The following is a 20,020-nucleotide window of genomic DNA, read 5'->3' as shown; positions in this document are numbered from 1 at the left end:
CTCCTTCGAGTGGAAAGAGTTTTCTACGTAAATTTTGGTGTTCTATGTGACTGTAATTTTTATTTAATTTTTTTGCTTTATATTTTAGCCTACTCATAATTGTTCATATACAAGTTTTTTTCTGTTAGATTTGAACAGTATTCTTCTATGGTGAAAATAAATCCATAATTGTGTTGAAGAATCCTCGTTGGTGATGAGATTTATCGAATGCTCTCACAAATAAGAAGGTTATGATGGTCTATGACATTAGATTAGTAATAATAGTGAATTATGATTTTCTTATGACATTCTTATTGGGCTCTCCTAACATTAAACCAGATTATGTATATTGAGTTTGATTTATAATTTAAAATTACAAACTTTCAATTGTGAAATATGTTCAATTTTATATAGGATAATCTTGATCAGTTCTACCTAATAAACTCAAATGAATGAACATATATTTGATATTAAAGTTAAGAGATGAAATAACATGCAATCATTCTCCCCTAAAAATTATTAGTGGAGTTTTGCAGATTATCAATTTGGTGATTCAACAGTACAAGTATTGTTTTTTATCAAGAAGAAGGTAACTGACAATAATTAATATTCTTACCTAATGAACAAGGTATTTTTATCTTAATTATTTTCCTCTTAAATTTTATAATTTATTTTTGGAAAAAGAACCATTTTGGTGGATTGAAATTATTTGGTTTGACAGAAATAATGTGTCAATGAACATGACATAAAATTCATTTAGCAACATGAACTATGCTTGAGACTGTGTCATACAAGAGCTTCCAATCGAATAGTCGTCAATGACTCCTTGAAAAGGAATTTCAGACCGTGTCTGAGTTAAGAAGATGATGTTGTTGCCCTTAGGAATCCAACTGCTATCCACATTGATGCTGAACAACCAGTACAACCTATGGATTCCGTGTTGGGCGATCGATTTGTCTCTCACAATTAGCCCTGCTATGAAGTGAGCAGGCTGTTGTACTGTTGGGTTGTTGACATAATCCTTGTATCATAGTTATTCTCTTGAGATCGTTGCTTGGGTTTTGAACAAATGATTGAGATTTATATATTTATTATTCTTATAGTGGATTATCTCTAGTTTACCCCGTAATTTTAAACCTTCACGTTGGAAGGATTTTCTATTTAATTTTGATATTATATTTGATTATGATTTTCATTTAATTTTGCTACATATTACGGCTTGTTAGTATTTGTTCATATACAAAATTTATTTCTCTTTATATCTCATCGGATATAAGGTAATAGTTGATGTAAGCATGAGATTTTTAAAGTGATAGATTATATACACTATCTAACTGGATAAATTATATTATCGAATTTAGAGAAAAAATTTATGGTAAAATTTAGTACAAGATAGCTTCGTGTTCTCCTAATAAGAGTATAGTTAATTTTACAAACATGTACTGTTGCTTCTTGGATCGGACAACAGAATGTATTATTATCTAATTTTTTATTTATAGTTATTTAGTTTTAGTTCTTGGTATTAAATTTATTTTGCATAACAATATTATTATTATTATTATTATTATTATTATTATTATTATTATTTGCTTATAATTGATATCCAACAATCAAAATCAAAATAACTTAGATTATAAAAAAAAATTTAGATCTTTTTATGAGATTAGATCTATTTATCTTTTAAATTATTATTTTAATATTAAATTAATATTATTTTTAAATTAATCTATTATATATTATATTCGATATGTGAATCTATCCCTCCGTGCACTTCTATTGTCTACGAGCGATATAACGCGGGAAGAACCATTGACGGAAGTGTACTGCCTGATTTGTCACAGGACTGTCGTTAATATGATTGTTGTCGGCGTCGGTACCGTAGAGGGTGGCGGCCATCACTTGAGAGGCCTCCAATAATAATTAGCTTGGACATCTTCCAATACTTAATTGTGATACAGAATTAAATTGGTACACACCAAAATAACAGATCAGAACATCTTTCTTAATTTACGTCTCGAAATATTAATGAAACTCAATATGATATCGATCTAATTATTTGGTTTGACAGAAATAATATCTCAATGAACATGACATAATCTTCATTCAGCAGCATGAACTGTCTTTGAGACTGTGTCATGCCGGAGCTTCCAATCGAATGTAGTCGTACATGACTCCTTGAAAAGGGCTTTCAGAACGCGTCTGAGTTAAGAAGATGATGTTGTCGCCTTCAAGAAGCCAACTGCTATCCACATCGATGCTGAACAACCAGTACAACCCATGGATTCCGTGTCGGGCGATCGAGTTTTCTCTCCCAATTAGCCCTGTCGTGAAGTGAGCAGGCTGCTGCACTATTGGGTTGTTGAATCGAACCTTCAAATCCAACATGAACACACATGTCATCACCAAGAACAAGGAGGAAGAGGTGGAGGAAGCGAGGATTTAGACATACTTGTATCTCAGAGAATAAGGCAGATGCAAGTGCCAGTCGAAGCTTGTAAGTTCCAATCCAGCGTACATTAATGAGTGGAAACTTTATCTGCCATGTAGTTGCCTGATAGGAAGCCTGCCCATGCTTCCTAGATAGGGTGGAGGCAGAAGAAGTCAAGCAAGTGAGCTCAACATGTCTTCGGAGAACAGAGATCAGAGGAAGTAAACGAACCTGGTAACGTGTGCGTAGAACCAGTCTTTCTTGTAGTCGCTGACGCCGACTGTATACATCAGATCTTGATCAGGATACAGATCTGCGTATCTCTCCCACAACCCGTACTGCCTGAACCTGTGATGAAGAACAACAACAACCAGGGGATTTACGTGAATGAAGTGCTGCAACCTCAAATGCAGTGAAATCAAGAACCCTTAGATCTGTTCTACCTATCAGGATGATTAACATAGAGTCTGTTGATATATTTAGGATCAGGATCTGGGACGAAGAACTCCCGGGCGGAGCGATCGGGAATGCCGATCTCCCACAAGGTTGGCCCATCTCTTGGTGGCCTATATACAAGGTTACCCAGATCGATGTGATTTCCTGCTCAGATTAGCACCATCAGATTCAAGAAATTGAGAGTGTAGAAGAACAAGAATAGCACAACACGTCACATACTAACCGGAGGTTACGGTTATGTTTACACTAGATTTGTAGTCCCCAATAAAACCAGGAACCCAAGCATAAAGGTTGTACACTCCAGTTCTGACGTTCTTGATGAAGAAGTTGCCTTCAACGTCTGCTCTTACCCAGAATTGGTATCCCTGCAACACATCATGGTGAGTATGTTTAGCTCGAATTATGACAAGAACTTGCTTGAACATGATCTATAGGTAGGAACCTTGCTTTCTCTCTGCCAAGATCCTGCTTCTCCTGGTGAAGCCAAACCAACAAAAGCAGCATTCCCATTTACGGAATCGTTATTGCCGGGCCTGACAGAGTAATGTATCCTCATCAGAACAGATATCGTTCTACATCACGAGACAAAGAATATGACTGAGAAATCAGACAAGTGTTACATACTCGTCTACAACGAGTAGTCTACCGGAAACAGAGCCTCTTTGCTCGCTCTTTTGGAAGTCCGTTGACGCAGGAAATTTGTACGGCCAGCTTCCCTCTTCAACCCGCGCCTAAATCAAGAACAAGAAAGCTCAGTGTAGATGGGAAAAGAAGAATGTTAGAGAACACTTTATGCTCCAAGGAAATCACTATCACATACAGTAATATTAGTTTTCGATGGGAAAAGAAGAAAGACGGCCTACCTGCTTCTTGGCGTCCTCCCAGAGAAGCTTCGGATCCGATTTCGTCCAAGCAGAATTAAGGTAAATGAACACAGGGCCAAACACCTTCTTCCAGTATTCTCCGTTTCTGACTCTAGGCAAAATGTCGTCCCCGGCGTAATGAGAACTCACAAAGATCTGAAATTTGGGGACAAAGAATTTGTACCAAATAAGTGAACCCATATCAGTGCATCTTTCTCTAACATTTCGATGCAAATAAGTCTGCAAGGTGAAAGATATCGGAGGCACAAGCATGGTACTCACAGCGAGGGAGGTAGGACCAACATGAGACGTCAGCTCCTGCCTCACAGGTCCTCCTGACTTAAACTCATTACTTGGGGTGATCACCCAAAACCCTACGGAAGGATCAGAAGAAATCCATCCATGCACCATACTGTCCTTGTTCTCACTGGAATACTGGTATTTATCATCCACCTATGCAATCATTCGGTAGATTCAGATGCTGCGCGCCTGATCACTGCTATTAACTGCATGAAAAGATAATTCAAAAGGAGACTCCTTTCTTACCTCCCCTCTCAAGGCTGCATTAATTGGGTTTGTCAGTCTGACTGCTTCTGGGTAATCCAACTTCTGTGACCTTCCGGGCTGGCGATCTTCTGGCATGGGCATGATTCTTTGTCTGTTGTCTGCAATGGCCATGTAGTGAAACCTGTTTCACAGAAGAAGTGTTAATGAAGAACAAGCTTAGGATCTATATAGCGAACATTACATTGGTCAACGTAAAAAATTGCATGAGGAAAGGTGGAGATCATGTACTTGTCCTTTCTAAGCTTGAAAGCCACCCTGGTCTCTCCTAGATTGCAGTCGGGCAAGTCTTGAAGGTGTTCATATATGGCGTAGGTGTAGAAGCCTGAGCTGCCTCGCAACATTACAAACCTACAGAATTATAAGCTCAATCTCAATTAGCTAAACTACATGTATTTGCTTCTTGACAAGCGCAGAATCTGCGGTGCAACCTTTTGTCGATGTTTAAAGGCACAAGCTCGTCTCGGGAGGAGGGATCCCAATGTGTTCTGAAAGAGACCTCAGCCTGGTTTGCATCTTGCTGCACTACGTCAAATTCTGTTCCGTGTATTCTGTAAGCCAGTTGAAGTGGTTAGCAGAAGCTACAAGGTTACTGGAGGAAGAGAGAGATAAGCAGCGACACACACTTCTGAAATATGCCAGAATGTTGATCTGATGGATTCCAAACAAGATCCCAATACCTGCATAACCAGTGGATGATAAGATCGATATGTATTTGAGGGATCAAAAAAGATTAATTGCGGCTATATATTTGCATACCCTCTATTGTCGTCCCTGTTGTTGACTTCCATTACATTATCAAGTCCATGATATTTGACTCCCGTAACGAAACCTCCGGGGTTCGACAACGTGAGTTGGACGATGCCATTGTCCAACACAACCTGCAAATCTACTTCTGTCAGACACATCGCTCAAACTACTCCGACCATTGACGAAACAAAAAGGATAGCTTACATATTCGCGTTCGACGTGCACCGTCACACCGCCGGCGGTGGCGGCGGGGCGCAGGTCGTCTGAGGAAGCGAAGCTGGTAAGGATTGCGCTGCATGCAGTGATGACGGATTAAGAGAGATGGTAAAAGAAACAGTCGACGCAAGTGTGGTGTATCTCTGTTAGCTTCTACTTACACGAAGATGATGCCATGCAAGGCCGTGCGAACGAGAGCCATTGGGAAGCTTAGATTGTTGGCTTTCGATAGTAAATCAAGGAAAAAAAGGGAAGAAGATGATAGAAGAAATGAGGAGTGCTTTAAATCCGTATTATTTTGGATTTATATTAGTTAAAAGGATAGAGTATAGATTTTTTAAACAAAAAAGAAATCAATCATAGTTCAACAAATCTTCTCATCGTCATCTATTTATCTTAATCTAAATTTTTATCTTTTGTTACATCTAATCTTAACTATTTAAATTAATTTTATTATATCCTCTTAATTTAAAATAGTTATAAGATCAATCTCAATTAGCTAGCCTACTAGTATTAGCTAGCCTCGGTGGGAGGGATCCCATTGTGTTCTGAAAGAGACCACAACCTGGTCTGCATCTTGCTGCACTGCGTCAAATTCTGTTCCGAGTATTCTGTAACCCAGTTGAAATGGTAAGCAAAATGTAAAAGGTTAGGGGAGGAAGAGAGACATGAGCAGTTACACTCGCATATCAAATATGCCTGAATCTCGATCCCAATATAGATTCCAAATAAGATCCCAATACCTGCATCACCAGTGGGTGATAAGATCGATATGCAAATAAGATCCCAATACCCTCTAGAGTCTTCCTTTTCCATAACTTCCATTACATTATCAAGTCCATGGTCTTTGACTCCCGTAATGGAACCTTCGGGCTTCGACAGCGTGAGTTGGACGATGCCATTGTCCAACACAACCTGCAAATCCACTTCTGGCAGACACATCGCTCAAACTTCTCCGAACCATTGACGAAACAAAAAGGATATCTTAAATATTCGCGTTCGACGTGCACCGTCACGCCAGCGGCCGGACGCAGGTCGTCTGAACCAGTGAAGCTGGTAAAGACTGTCCTTCGTGCAGTGATGACGGATTAAGACAGAGGGTATAAGAAACAGTCGATGCAAGTTTGGTGGATCTCTGCTAGCTTCTACTTATACGAAGATGATGCCACGCAAGGCCGTGCGAGCGAGAGCCATTTAGGAGCTTAGATGGCCACGAGTTGCTGCTATGTGGAAAGATGAAGAAGGAGATGCGTGATGAACCACGTAGTGGGCGCGGCGCACTTATGATATGCCGCAACGGGCGATCAACTTTTTACGGGCGATCAACTTAATTTTAATTTTGATAATCAACTATAGTTAATGTGTCCTAACTTACTTTTTTTTTTTATATTATCGTGCTTGACATTAAGAAAGAAGTAAGAACCTAATTATTATAGATAATTATTATCATATCAATTGTGTCCCATTGTACTTCGGAGTAAGGATTTATCTATTTTAGAGCATAATATCTCTTTTCGAAACTAAAAAATTATTGCTTAAATAAAAAAAAAAATCGATAGTGACCTTTGTCAAACATGCATGCTCTTGGCATAGAGAATGCCTTGTCTGATTAGGGTGCATCAAATATCGTAATGTTTATGCTATAGGTGGATATATTATACACCAAAAGATATTTTGCTTAATTAAGACGCTTCAGGTGCTCTGATGTTTATAGCTTAGGGAAATGCATCGTCTTGGAGAAGATTATTATTATTTATTTAGAATGTGTTGAATGCTTTAATGCTTATCTCAAGGCCAGATACATGGTGCATGTGGGAGATATTTTCTTGATTATTGTGTATGGGATGTTCATTTGTGTGGTTAGGACACATTTGGCATTTTGATGGGCATAGGGGAAGCTTTGAGTGCATTGACCAGTTTGATGCTTATTGAACACGATCCTGCATGGAGGGATGTTTTAGTTAATTGTGGTGCTTTAAGCACTCTGATATTTATGTTATAGCGAACATATCATGAGTAGGGAGATGTGCTTAGTGCATTAATTTCTTAGCAGTTGTTTGATTGATTTGATCGAGTAGGTCGGGCATTCTTTTTTTCTTTAATAGTTTGGATTAGGCATTTTTTGTTCGATAAGAATGGTCTAATATTTTTCATCTTATAAGAGTGGGTTAAGAATCTTTGATCCGACGAGTGAGCCATGCAATTTTAGGCTGACACGAACAAACATTTTTTTGCTTGATGAGAGTGGGTTGAACATTTTTGGCCCAGTGAGAATTGGTGAAATATGTTTAGGTTATGTCATTGACGAAGTTATGAATGAGTATAAAAGGATGAGGGTCGGCCACTTTACAAGCCTCAATGTTGAACATTTTGACGTAGTTAGCTTATGACTTGTTATTGCCTTATAGATGGGCTATTTGGAAATATATTCTTAATAAAGTGGAACTCACTCCTTTCGCAAGGGCCCAAAGAATGACATGGAAGCATGTGGAATATGGAAATATCACTCCCTATCATTTTCTTATAAGGTGTTGGGAAAAGCCCAACATATGTGGGCATCATAAGTAGTGTATACAATCATTTAAGTCCTAAATGCCACATGTTCTCCATCGAAAGATTTTAGAATGTGAAGATGAGAGTTGGTGGAAATATATTTCTTTTGTTTCGGTTGGGTGAAAAAAATTGATTATGGAGATTGATTTTATTGAGTTCTTTCTCGAGTTAGATCTTGTGTCTCATATCATCAAGATACTTATCCATCTCTTATAGAGATTTATATAAGATAAGACTTATCTCATAGGTCGAGTGTGCCTCGGGTTCATGCTAATGCCAAACTAGATCATTGTCATCTTTAGGCAGTAGTTGCGACTCTGGATTGTCGTTGGCATTGTTGACCTAGGGCTCTCTGTAGCGTTCAACAATAGTTCTGACTATGGTGCAGCATGAACTTTACGTCATGATTGATGAGCCATTAGGTCTTGTGTTGCTACTAGTTAATTATGGGAGAGGGTGGATGATGGTTTGCATAATCTCAAACACAAAGCTTGCACTTGGTGAGTAAGTCCAAGAAGGGTCTCAATAAGTTGATCTGATCGACTTTTTTACTATATTGTTGCATTTGACGTTGAATAAGAAGTATGAACTCGTGAGATGACTTGTTTTGAAGATTCATAACACTGATCACTTGGTGGTTTTCTAGACGTATAGTAAGCTCCCATATTTTTATTTTTATTAATAATATAAATTTTTTTATTTATAGTTTATCGTCATTTTTCTTCTCTACGAGCTTCTTCAAAGATTAATGGATTATATCATGCAAAGAGACAAAATAAAGAAAACTTATCATTATTAGTATCGATCCTTTGAGTCATATTATATAGCTCCTAGATTATTCTTATATTTTTAAATAATATTTATCTTTTCACATTGATTATTATGATTATAATAACATTCAAAGGAGTAGTATCTATATCTTTTGAAATCATAACATTATATTTCAGATCTTTTAAAATTTCTATCATATCCATAGCCTTCACCATATCTTTAATCATAACCGGCTAAAATTTCTTTATCACTTTCATTGTTTTGAAATTCTTGATTGGGCTAATTTCTATCACTTCTTCCTCTTTATCTATGATCGCTTCCTCTTTAATATTTTAATTCATTTTTGTTTTTAAGCTTGGTTTGGACTACTTGCTCTATAGATTTTTCTTCTTTTTTTATATGCCTTTATTTATAAATTTGAAGAGTACCTATTAGTTGTTCTAAAGATATTTCTAAATCTTTAAACTCTTCAATTATTATAATAATAAAATTAAACTTTGGATCTAGATATCTTAATATTTTCTTATTACTCTTTGTTCACTTATTTATTCATCATTTTATCTCATTTGATGAATAATAAAAGTAATTTTTTAAAAATTATTAAAAATAGATTCAAAAGTATCTTGTTGTAATTTTTCAAACTTAGCTCATAAACCTTGTAGACGAAGCTTTTTTACCTTGTTCACACAACTAAATATTTTTTTAAGTATTTCCCAAGCCTCTTTTGAAGTATTTGCTAGAGTAATGATTTTGAATATTATATCATCAAGCCATTTATAAATTGCGAGCAAAGCTTTTTTCTCCTTCTTCCTTTTATTTTTGATTTGTTTTCATACTTCTACATATATTGCTCCTTCTATTGAACTTGGTTCAACAAATCCATCTTTTATAAACTCCTATATATCTTGGGAGCCTAGAAGGACCTTCATTTAGATGCACAATATATCATAATTTTTTTTATCAATCTAAGTATTCGAAATTGGATGGTGCTTGAGGAAGAGACCATAGCCTAACTTGAGCCTTGATACTAAAAGTTGAACTATGTAGGGTGAAAAAAAAAAGCTATCACATAAAGAAAGAGTAGGACAAACAAAATATTCTATGTTTTACTCAAAAACACTATGTTTTATGACCCAACATAGGAGTCTATATAGTCCTCATAGATACATTACATTTATTCCATTTAATATGAATCTATCTTTTCTAAGAAATTCTTTGAAGAACCAATAATCAATTTTGGTTTATTCTTCTATAAGTCTTTAGTATTTTACCTCTTGATACAATGAACTTCTTCATGATCACTTAATAATATTAATTCCAGCAAAAAAGGCCCGAGAAAATTTCAAGAGTTTAGGGAGTTATGAGAATTTGTGATAAGAAAGTAACTAAAGAAACCCTCTTTTATAGCATTTATTCTTCAATATCATCAATCATGAAAGATTACATGCTTTAACGAGAGAACATTCCCTTTAAATATCGTGCTGATTTAGCATGCACGTGTGCTGAGTTTCAATTAGTTGTAGATAATTGTATACCATTTTCTTCCTATTGCAATTGGGGTAGGGGTTTGTCTATACTGGAGCACAACGTATATACTAGGAACTCAATAATTGTTGTCTACATTAAAAATGGATATAGCGTGCTCTCGACACCTTCAACCAAGATGAATGCATAGGAGGGATGTTTTGCTAAGTTAAGGTGCATTGCATGTCCTGATGCTTTTGTCTTGGGTGGATGCATCATATGCAAAAAGATATTAACTTGGTTGGAGAGCATCAGATGCTTTGATGCTTACATCCTATGTTGATATGTCATGCACCAGAGAGATGTTTTGATACTTATATCCTCGGATGATGCATCACATATAAAATGTTTTGCATGATTGTAGTGTATCAAGTCTTTTAATACTTATATTTTATGAGATATATCATGCATGAGGAGATATTTTGCTTAGTTCATCAAGTGCTTTGATGATTATATCCTAGATGGATGTATTGTGCGTAGTGAGATGCTTTCTCAATCAATTAGAACACATCTTATACAATGAGATGCTTTCTTAGGGTATATATTATACGCTTTAATATTTGTATCATGGAAAACACATCATGCTCGGTAAAAATGCTTTACTTAATTAGAATGGGCCAGTCCTTTTTTTTTGGTCAAATGAGAGTGGTCAACCATTTTTATTGTTGTTACAAGTATGTTGGGTAGAACATTTTTGTTTCGACGAGAGTGGGTCATGCATTATTAAAACGATGTGGGTGGTTTAGACATCTTTTGCCCAATAAGAATGAAAAAATAATTTTAGTTCGACAAGGAGGCCTTTTACATATTCACGTTATTAATATTAACACAAAAGTAGGGGGTGTTCTAGTGGTAAAAAACAGCTAGGGGATATCATATTTCAAGCCTTACAAGACTTGATTGGGTTCAATCGGCTTGCCAAATAGTAAAACAATTGACTCGAGGGACAAATGACCAGTTTACCCCTCTCAATAGTCATATAACAAATATTTCTAAGAGTTCATAATTAAAATATACAAATATAAACTTATCCCTTCCAACATATTAATAAAAGCCAGTTCTAGGGGTATTTTGAAAAGGAAGAATCTCTTAAAATCCTATAAAATAACCTCTCAAGCCCCTTATTCCTCCTCGCACATTTGATTGAGCATTCATAATACGCTATTAAACTCTCATACGCTCTCTAATCACTCTCTTATTACTTCACCGAGGAGCCTTTCGAAAATCTGATCATGGCAACCAAGAAAGCCAACATATCAACATTAAGCGGAGCTAGAGGAAGCTGTTTCAAGCAAGAAGGCCTGAAATATCGATGACTCATATGTTATATGTGCTAGTCATAGGTACATTGTAAACCAATCACGTGAGTGATAGCACGTGTGAATTGATACGCAGTTTTTTTACTTATTATTATTATTATTTAATATTTTATCATTTTATATTGCCTTTTGCTTGAATATATTGTGATGTCCATGGATCTGTGCATTGGGAATCGGATCGTGATGAGATCACGATAATGAGATCGATTCGCCTTTAAACACAAATCCTAAATAATCTCGGTCATAGGTTACTCGAGAGGGATATTGAGATAACCGGATAGACTAGTGTGCTGTATACCCGTCCATATGATGGATGTAGCTGGCCTCATAGTTGCTCGTGTGAGGGCACTAGGGATACAGTACAAGTGCTCATTGGAGAATGAGTTCACTAATTGATCCGCTTATGGAATGTTGGATGGTTGATGATGCCTTATTATCATACATTGATTCCGTAGTCCTAGTGGTGTATCTAGTCCTTAGACTTGAGATACCAAAGATGTCTTATTTCAGATCTAGCACAACTAGTCATGAGAGTGATAGCCAACTTTATGAGGACTATTGAGTGTCGATAGAGAATAATCTACTCACGATGTCATGAGAGAAAAATCTCATGTATTCTTGCTCAAACAAATATTTGGTCAGGATCATTCGGATTGAGAGAGAGAGTTCTTCGGGAGAATCTGATTAGAGCGAGACTCGAGTAGAAACCGTATGGATCTGATAGCACCATACCCGGTATACAGTTTCTGAGATATTAGATGGATGAGGACTATATGTATATGGTAACTAAGGATAGACATGTCTAATGAATTAGATTCCCCTATACCGTCTAGGGACTACGGCGTAGTGGCATAGTAAGTCAGTAGTTGATGAGTCGAGTGAATTATTATGGAGATAATAATTCATTGAGCCAGAAGGAGTTCTGACATGTATGACTCACGACCAACTCGATATTGAGCCTAGAGGGTCACACGCACATGGTCGGCATTACGATGAGTAGAGGTTCGGATATAAGATATCCGCTAGAGTCCCTCTCTTATTGGATATCCAATAAGCCCCAAATTATTGGATTCTATGGATGAGATCCAATAAGAGCTAATGATAGACTATTGGATAGAGATCCACTAATTTAAGAGACTTGGGTAGTTGGATGGAGATCTAATACCCAATAGGATAGGATCCATTAGGGTTAAGTTGACAGGAGACCTCTATAAATAGGAGGGAACCAATGGTTCATAGGCTAGAGCCTCTTTGGGTTGTCATCTCTTATTCTCCTCCCCTTCTCCTCATCAAATAATAAGATTGGAGTTTTGAGGAGCATCGTCATAGCCCTGTTGTGTGGACCACTACTAGAGAGGAGGATGCTTGATCTCCTTCACCATCTCCTAGAGATTCAGGAATATACGATCTCCCTAAGTAACATAATCTATCTTACATGTGGCTTTTAAGTTTCATAGATTTTACGCACTAATCTTCGTATGACAACAAATATATCTATAGAAAATTTGGGGATTTTGTTTTATGTTCTTCTACTGCGTATGTGATATCGCCCCTTAAGATTTCTCCTATAGTGGTATCAGAATCAGGTTGTTCGTGCGAAAGATTGGTTTTGAACTATGTGTGTTGTGTTTTGAAGAAGCTTTTGATGTCAAAATCATTGACGCAAAAGCGAGAAAGGGCAACAACTGCTGCTGCCCTTGCTACCCTCGTAGATGGCAGCTTGCTGCCATCTGCGTGCGTGCAACCACCTGTAGTGGTGGTCGTAGGCAAGCAGCATAGCGCCAGCACACGCACAGGTGCTATGCCTGCAACATTCGACCGACGACCTACTTGCAGCCAAGCTGCCATCTGCGTGCGTGCAGCCGCCTGTAGTGGTGGTCATAGGCAAGCAGCATAGCGCCAGCACACGCACAGGTGCTATGCCTGCAACATTCGACCGACGACCTACTTGCAGCCGGTGAGAGCTTATAGCCCACACGTGCCCCACTCGTGGGGGCTGCACGGGCACAATGCTCGTAAGGGCCGCGTTCACCCGCGGGTGAGCCGCCTACAAGGGCAACTCCTACAGGGGGCAACGATTGCCCTCAAGGGGTTGTACCATCCGCAGCGGTGCCTGCAGCGGTGCTCACCCACATGGGGTGGCGCCACCCGCGGGCGAATCGCCGGGGCAAAGGTGGCGCCCTCGCCCCCCCCCCCCCTCCTACAACTGCTGTTGCCGGTAGGGTGGGTAGCACAGCTAAGGAGATGGGGAGGGTTAGGTTTTTTTTAGCAAAAGATAGTTTTGCCCCTCGGAATTTCAAAAATTTTGAATTCTGTCTTTTTTTTGTCTGAATTACCAAAATACCCTCTTATATTTAGAAAATTCCCTACATATCTTGGATTTCAAAATTATTAATTAATTAAAAGATTTAATTAATTATTATTATTATCTAGTAGTCCTATATGATGTGGACGGATGATTATAGACTGTGTGATGTGTGTGTACTTATGATTATTTTTATTGGGGCCTACGAGCCTCCATTTTATTTCTCATTTATTGTCGGGCTTGTGTGTCTATGATTAAGTTGTAATCACATGAGACCGTGTAGTAGGAGCATGGAAGCGATAGTGGGACCCATAAGACGGACGATCACGATGCATAGAGATGTGTCGAGATACCGATAGAACCGATGAGGATAAGATGGACGATCACAGGGCATGAAGATGCATTGTTGCATACATAGATCCTGATATGAGTGATTAGGCCCATTGGCTCGGGCTTGATCACATTAGGCCGTGGTTCATGATCATCTGATGTGATTGCTCATATGATATGTGATTGCTTATATACCTACTAGATATGTATATATATTTGTATGTGATGTAGATATATATTAAATATGTATATGTGTGACATGTCATATTAGGAGACTAAATCAAAATCTCCTCTCTCGATAATATTAAGTCAGTAAATGTGAGGCAATTAGATTGACCCATATGGCCTTCCATTGTTATAGGTAGGGATGATTCTCGATGTAGGTTGAGTTGGTCGAGTCCCTCGAGGCTCACCTATATCACAATTTGCTATTTTGCCTATGACATAAAGATGTCATCAGTGACATGAGGATATGTTATACTTGGTCGAGTCCCTCGAGGGTATATCATTAAATCAGATTCATCTTGTAACGATTGTGTTGACTTAACCGGATATCATAGTTGGTCGAGTCCCTCGAGACTATGGTAGTTCGGAGGCCGAATAGGATGGAAATCACAAGGAGTTGTGATCGGCAAGAGTTGCCTATCTTTCGAGCTTAGTGTGATTATTGAGTCCCTCGAGGTTATACTAAGATGTTGATTAGATCCCGATCCCCACTAGAAGTCTACCGGAGACTTCCGTTTCACGTGCTGAGGGCGTCGTGTGACTCACTAGTAAAATAGTGGGAGTAGATTAAGATAGAAATTCATATCTTTTTTATTTATTTTTTACAAAATTTTACATATTATTTATTTCTTTTATATTTTTATTTTCAGAAAATATCGCTTTCAAATCCCTTACGTGACATACTTGATGTCAATCGCCTCATTGGTTCAAATTATACGGATTGACTCTACAACTTAAGAATTATTCTCACAACGAAGAAAATCACGTACGTCCTTGATATTATGATGCCTACGCCCGAGGAAGAGGCAAGCAAGGATAAAATCACTCGCTACGTGAAGTATATAGTTGACTCCACTCTTACTCAGTGTTACATGTTGGGCTCCATGACTCATGAGTTACAGAGACAACATAAAAAGATGGATGTCAGATCCATTCTCTTACATGTTCGTAAATTGTTTGAGAAATAGGGAAGAACTCAGCAATATGAGATATCCAAGAGCCTCTTTCGTGCTAGGATGACTAAGGGGATACATGTTCAAAACCATGACTTAAAGATGATTGAGTGGATAGAGAAACTCACAGGTCTAGGAATGGTCCTAGATGACAACCTGTGTGTGGATCTTGTGCTTCAATCCATACCAGATTCTTTTTCATATTTCAAAATTAATTTTAATATGAATAAGCTTAAGGTGACTCTCCCTTAGCTCCTGAATATGTTGAGGGAGGCAAAGAGCACTATCAAGAAAGAGAAGTCAGTTCTCCATACTAGTGAGATCAGAAAGAAAAAAAAGACAGAAAAGTCCCTTAAGAAGAACAAAAGCAAAGGCAAAGGCAGACAATGAAATTTCATATTTATCGGGTGTTTATTATCCTACTTCTCATATATTTTTAATTATTTTTTATTAATATTGCTCTTAATTTAGAACAATATCAATATGATTATGATTTAAATATGAGTAGCATGACAATGAAATCAAAATAGTCTAATTATTTTCTTGAAATTTCATCAAACTAATGCCTGGGCTAGTTGGCAAGGTACGGATTGGGTGAAACCTTCGTTGAACTAATCGGGCCTGCCATTCGCCTGATCACAACTAGTCGAGTGGGTTTGGATATCTATCGAAAAGAATACCAACCAATTAAGGGAAAGAGGCTTGGAATGGTGATAACATAAAAATATTTATGTTATTAATATTAATATAAAAGTGATACGACTATAATCGACAACCAATCATAGTCTCTTCCCTACGTTTCAATGTCTGAGAAGAACATAACTCTATTAATTTTCATCTTCAATTTCTCAAATTATTCGTGCAACTCGATGACATCGATCTAAGAATATGGTTTGATAGAATCAAAATTTCAATGATCATGACATAATCTAAATTAAGCAACATCATCCGTGCTTGCGACAGTGCCTGCGGGAGCTTCCATTCGGATGTAATCGTACATGACTCCATTAAAAGGGCTTTGGCCTCGCGTCTGGGTTAAGAAGATGATGTTGTCGCCTTCAAGAAGCCAACTACTCTCCACATCGATGCTGAACAACCAGTACAACCCATGGATTCCGTGTCGGGCGATCGAGTTGTCTCTCCCAATTAGCCCTGTCGTGAAGTGTGCAGGCTGCACTCTTGGGTTGTTGAATCGAACCTTCAAATCCAACGAGAACACTCATGTCATCACCAACAAGAAGAAGGAGGAGGAGGAGGAGGAAGAGAGGATTCAGACATACTTGTAGCTCAGATAGATGGGAAGCCGCAAGCGCCACTCGAAGCTTGTAAGGTCCATTCCGACGCACACTATCGAGTCGAAACCTTATCTGCCATGTAGTTGCCTGATAGGAACCCCGCCCATCCTTCCTGCAAGAAACGTAGAAGAACTAAAAAAAAATGAATTCAACGTATCTTCACAGATGAGAGATCAGAGGAAGTAGACGAACCTGGTAACTTGTGCGTAGAACCAGTCTTTCCTGTAGTCACTGACACCAATTGTATAGTTCAGATCCCCAACAGGATACAGATCTGCGTATCTCTCCCACAACCCATACTGCCTGAACCTGTGATGAAGAAGAACACCAAGGGATTTAGGGGAATGAAGTGCTGCGACCTCAAATGCAGTGAAATCCAAGAACCCTCAGATTTGTGCAACCTATCAGGATGATGCACATAGAGTCTGTTGGTATATTTAGGATCAGGATCTGGGACGAAGAACTCCGCGGCGGAGCGATCGGGAATGCCGATCTCCCACAAGGTTGGCCCATCTCTTGGAGGATTATACACAAGGTTACCCAGATTGATGTGATTTCCTGCTCAGATTAATATCATCAGATTCATGAAATTGACAGTGTAGAAGAACAAGAATATCACAACAAACATATCATACTAACCTGACGTCACGGTTATGTTTACACTAGATTTGTAGTCCCCAATGAAACCAGGAACCCATGCGTAAAGGTTGTACACTCCAGTTCTTACGTTCTTGATGACGAAGTTGCCGTCAACGTCTGCTCTCACCCAGAACTGATATCCCTGCAACACATGATGGTGATCAATTTTAGTTCGGATCATGACAGGAACTTGCTTGAGCATGATCCATAGGTAGGAACCTTGCTTTCTCTCTGCCAAGATCCTGCTTCTCCTGGTGAAGCCAAACCAACAAAAGCAGAATTCCCATTTATGTATTCCTTATTGATGTACCTGACAGAATAATATATCCTCATTGGAACTGAGATCACTCCACATTATGAGGCACAGTAAAATGCTCGAGGAAACAGAAAAGTGCCACATACTTGTCTACAACACGTAGTCTACCAGAAACAGAGCCTCTCTTCTCGCTCTTGTGGAAGTCCTCTGAAGCAGGAAACTCGTACGGCCACTTCCCCACTTCAACCTGCATCTGAATCAAGAACAAGAAAGTTCAGTGTAGAGTCTCGTGCATGTGTCTCAGGGTTGACAAGTAGAAGGAATTCAAGCATGGAAAGACTACCACATAGAATATAGTTTTCGATGGGAAAAGAAGCAAGAAAGCTTACCTGCTTCTTGGCGTCTTCCCAGAGAAGCTTTGGATCCGATTTGTCCGGAGCAGAATTAAGATATATGAACACAGGACCAAACACCTTCTTCCAGTATTCTCCGTTCCTGAATTTAGGCACAGTGTCCACCCCGGAGTAATGAGAGCTCACGAACATCTAAAATTTGGGAAGAAAGGATTCGTATCAAACAAATGAATGTGGCTTGGGAGGAAGATTAAAGATCTTGCAGGTGATTGAGGCACTTACAGAAAGGGCGGTAGGACCAACATGAGATGTCAGATCCTGCTTCACAGGCCCTCCTGACTTAAACTCATTACTTGGGGTGATCACCCAAAACCCTACGGAAGGATCAGAAGAAATCCATCCATGCACCATACTGTCCTTGTTATCACAGGAATACTGGTATTTGTCATCCACCTATGCAATTATTTGGCAGATTCAGATGCTGCATGATCACTCTATGAACTGCATAAATGGAAGCATTCAAATGTAGACCTCTGTTTACCTCCCCTCTCAAGGTTGCATTGATTGGATCAGTGAGTCGGACTGCTTCAGGGTATCCTAACTTTTCTGACCTTCCTTCCCCGCGATCATCAGGCATTGGCATGATTCTTTGCCTGTTGTCTGCAATGGCCATGTAGTGAAACCTGTTTCGGAGAATAAGTGTTTCTGAGGAAGCTAGTAACACAAGAAAAGAACAAGCTTACGATCTACATCATGAACATTAAATGGTCAAGAAGAAAATTGCATGAAGAAAGGTGGAGATCATGTACTTGTCCTTTCTAAGCTTGAAAACCACCCTGGTCTCTCCTAGATTGACGTCAGGCAAGCCTTGAAGGTGTTCATATATGGCGTAGGTGTAGAAGCCTGAGCTGCCTTGCAACATTACAAACCTACAGAATTATAAGCTCAATCTCAATTAGCTAGCCTACAAGTATTTGCTTCTCGTCAAGCGCAGAATCTGCGGTGCAACCTTTTGTCGATGTTTAAAGGCACAAGCTTGCCTCGGTTGGAGGGATCCCATTGTGTTCTGAAAGAGACCTCAACATGGTTTGCATCTCCCTTCAATACTTCAAATTCTGTTCCGTATACTCTGTAAGCCAGTTGAAATGGTAAGCAGAAGCTAAAAGGTTAGGGGAGGAAAAGAGAGATGAGCAGCTGCACTCACTTCTGATATATGCCAGAATCTCGATCTGATGGATTCCAAACAAGATCCCAATACCTGCCCATCACCAGTGGATGATAAGATCGATATGCATTTGAGGGATCGAAAAAGATTAATTGCAGATATATGTTAGCATACCCTCTACTGTCTTCTTTGTCGATAACTTCCATTACATTATCAACTCCAAGGTATTTGACTCCCGTAATGGAACCTTGGGGCTTCGACAACGTGACTTGGACGATGCCATTGTCCAACACAACCTGCAAATCCACTTCTGTCAGACACATCGCTCAAACTACTCCAAACCATTGACGAAACAAAAAAGGATAGCTTACATATTCGCCTTCGACATGCACCGTCACACCAGCGGCGCCCGCGGTCGGACGCAGCACGTTTAAGCAAGCGAAGATGGTAAAGGTTGCACTGCATGCAGCGGTGACGGATTAAGAGAGAGGGTATAAGAAACAGTCGATGCAAGTGTGGTGCATATCTGCTAGCTTTCTACTTACAGGAAGATGATGCCATGCAAGGCCGTGCGAGCGACAGCCATTTTGGAGCTTAGATGGCCACGAGTGGCTGCTACGTGAGTGAAGACGCCCCTCGGGCTTTGGATAGGTAGCAGCACCGATGGTTTGGGTTTTGGTTTAAGTATTATGGGCGGTTTGAAAAGAGATGCGAGATGAATCCCCGTTGAGCGCACTATTGACATTACGCAATGGGCGATCTATCTTATAACGATGAGCAGCTAAACTCAATTTGATGAGAAGCGTGATGAACCACGTAGCATCCCAAATTTATCTTTTCTTATTTTCCTGTCTCGATCTTTTTATTATTGTTTACCAAACTGCTGCGAATATTTTTTTTTTAACTTAATCTTTTTAATTTTATTGTGCTTGACGTTAAGAAAGAAGTTTAAACCTGATTATTATGTATATATTTTTCAATAATTGTGTCCCATTGCACCTCGGAATAAGGATTTATCTATTTTGAGGGATATTATTCCTTTCAGAAACTCAAAAATTATTGCTTAAATAAAAAAA

General features: G+C 38.7%; 2 protein-coding genes across 2 annotated transcripts; both read right to left on the bottom strand.

Annotated features, from left to right (window-relative positions):
- Positions 1 to 2,112: 2,112 nt before the first annotated feature.
- On the bottom strand, positions 2,113 to 5,096 carry LOC135628569 (probable rhamnogalacturonate lyase B). Its single transcript, XM_065135316.1, has 14 exons — positions 5,050 to 5,096; positions 4,917 to 4,970; positions 4,722 to 4,841; positions 4,522 to 4,641; positions 4,273 to 4,414; positions 4,009 to 4,179; positions 3,727 to 3,882; positions 3,488 to 3,594; positions 3,306 to 3,396; positions 3,087 to 3,228; positions 2,851 to 3,007; positions 2,639 to 2,755; positions 2,429 to 2,555; positions 2,113 to 2,349 (listed from the first exon to the last, which is right to left on the bottom strand). Exons 1-14 carry the CDS (start codon positions 5,079 to 5,081, stop codon positions 2,113 to 2,115), a joined length of 1,773 nt encoding a protein of 590 aa, XP_064991388.1. The 5' UTR covers positions 5,082 to 5,096.
- Positions 5,097 to 16,170: 11,074 nt separating this feature from the next.
- On the bottom strand, positions 16,171 to 19,234 carry LOC135628381 (probable rhamnogalacturonate lyase B). Its single transcript, XM_065135005.1, has 14 exons — positions 19,119 to 19,234; positions 18,984 to 19,037; positions 18,789 to 18,908; positions 18,589 to 18,708; positions 18,321 to 18,462; positions 18,062 to 18,232; positions 17,816 to 17,971; positions 17,573 to 17,679; positions 17,390 to 17,480; positions 17,171 to 17,312; positions 16,933 to 17,089; positions 16,724 to 16,840; positions 16,517 to 16,643; positions 16,171 to 16,434 (listed from the first exon to the last, which is right to left on the bottom strand). Exons 1-14 carry the CDS (start codon positions 19,148 to 19,150, stop codon positions 16,171 to 16,173), a joined length of 1,800 nt encoding a protein of 599 aa, XP_064991077.1. The 5' UTR covers positions 19,151 to 19,234.
- Positions 19,235 to 20,020: the final 786 nt, after the last annotated feature.

Source organism: Musa acuminata, chromosome BXJ3-1, assembly GCF_036884655.1.
Source record: "Musa acuminata AAA Group cultivar baxijiao chromosome BXJ3-1, Cavendish_Baxijiao_AAA, whole genome shotgun sequence".
NCBI classification, from domain to species: Eukaryota; Viridiplantae; Streptophyta; class Magnoliopsida; order Zingiberales; family Musaceae; genus Musa; species Musa acuminata.
This window is presented reverse-complemented; position numbering and strand designations above follow the sequence as displayed.

Excerpts from the sequence above, each read along its gene's own strand:
- LOC135628569 (XM_065135316.1), bottom strand. The coding sequence starts at position 5,081 with ATGGAAGTCAACAACAGGGACGACAATAGAGG. Across the intron at positions 4,842-4,916 it reads CATTCTGGCATATTTCAGAA|AATACACGGAACAGAATTTG; the intron begins GTGTGTGTCGCT and ends ACTGGCTTACAG. Across the intron at positions 3,595-3,726 it reads GGGAGGACGCCAAGAAGCAG|GCGCGGGTTGAAGAGGGAAG; the intron begins GTAGGCCGTCTT and ends TTCTTGATTTAG.
- LOC135628381 (XM_065135005.1), bottom strand. The coding sequence starts at position 19,150 with ATGGAAGTTATCGACAAAGAAGACAGTAGAGG. Across the intron at positions 18,463-18,588 it reads TTCAAGCTTAGAAAGGACAA|GTTTCACTACATGGCCATTG; the intron begins GTACATGATCTC and ends TCTCCGAAACAG. Across the intron at positions 17,481-17,572 it reads AGACTACGTGTTGTAGACAA|GTACATCAATAAGGAATACA; the intron begins GTATGTGGCACT and ends TTATTCTGTCAG.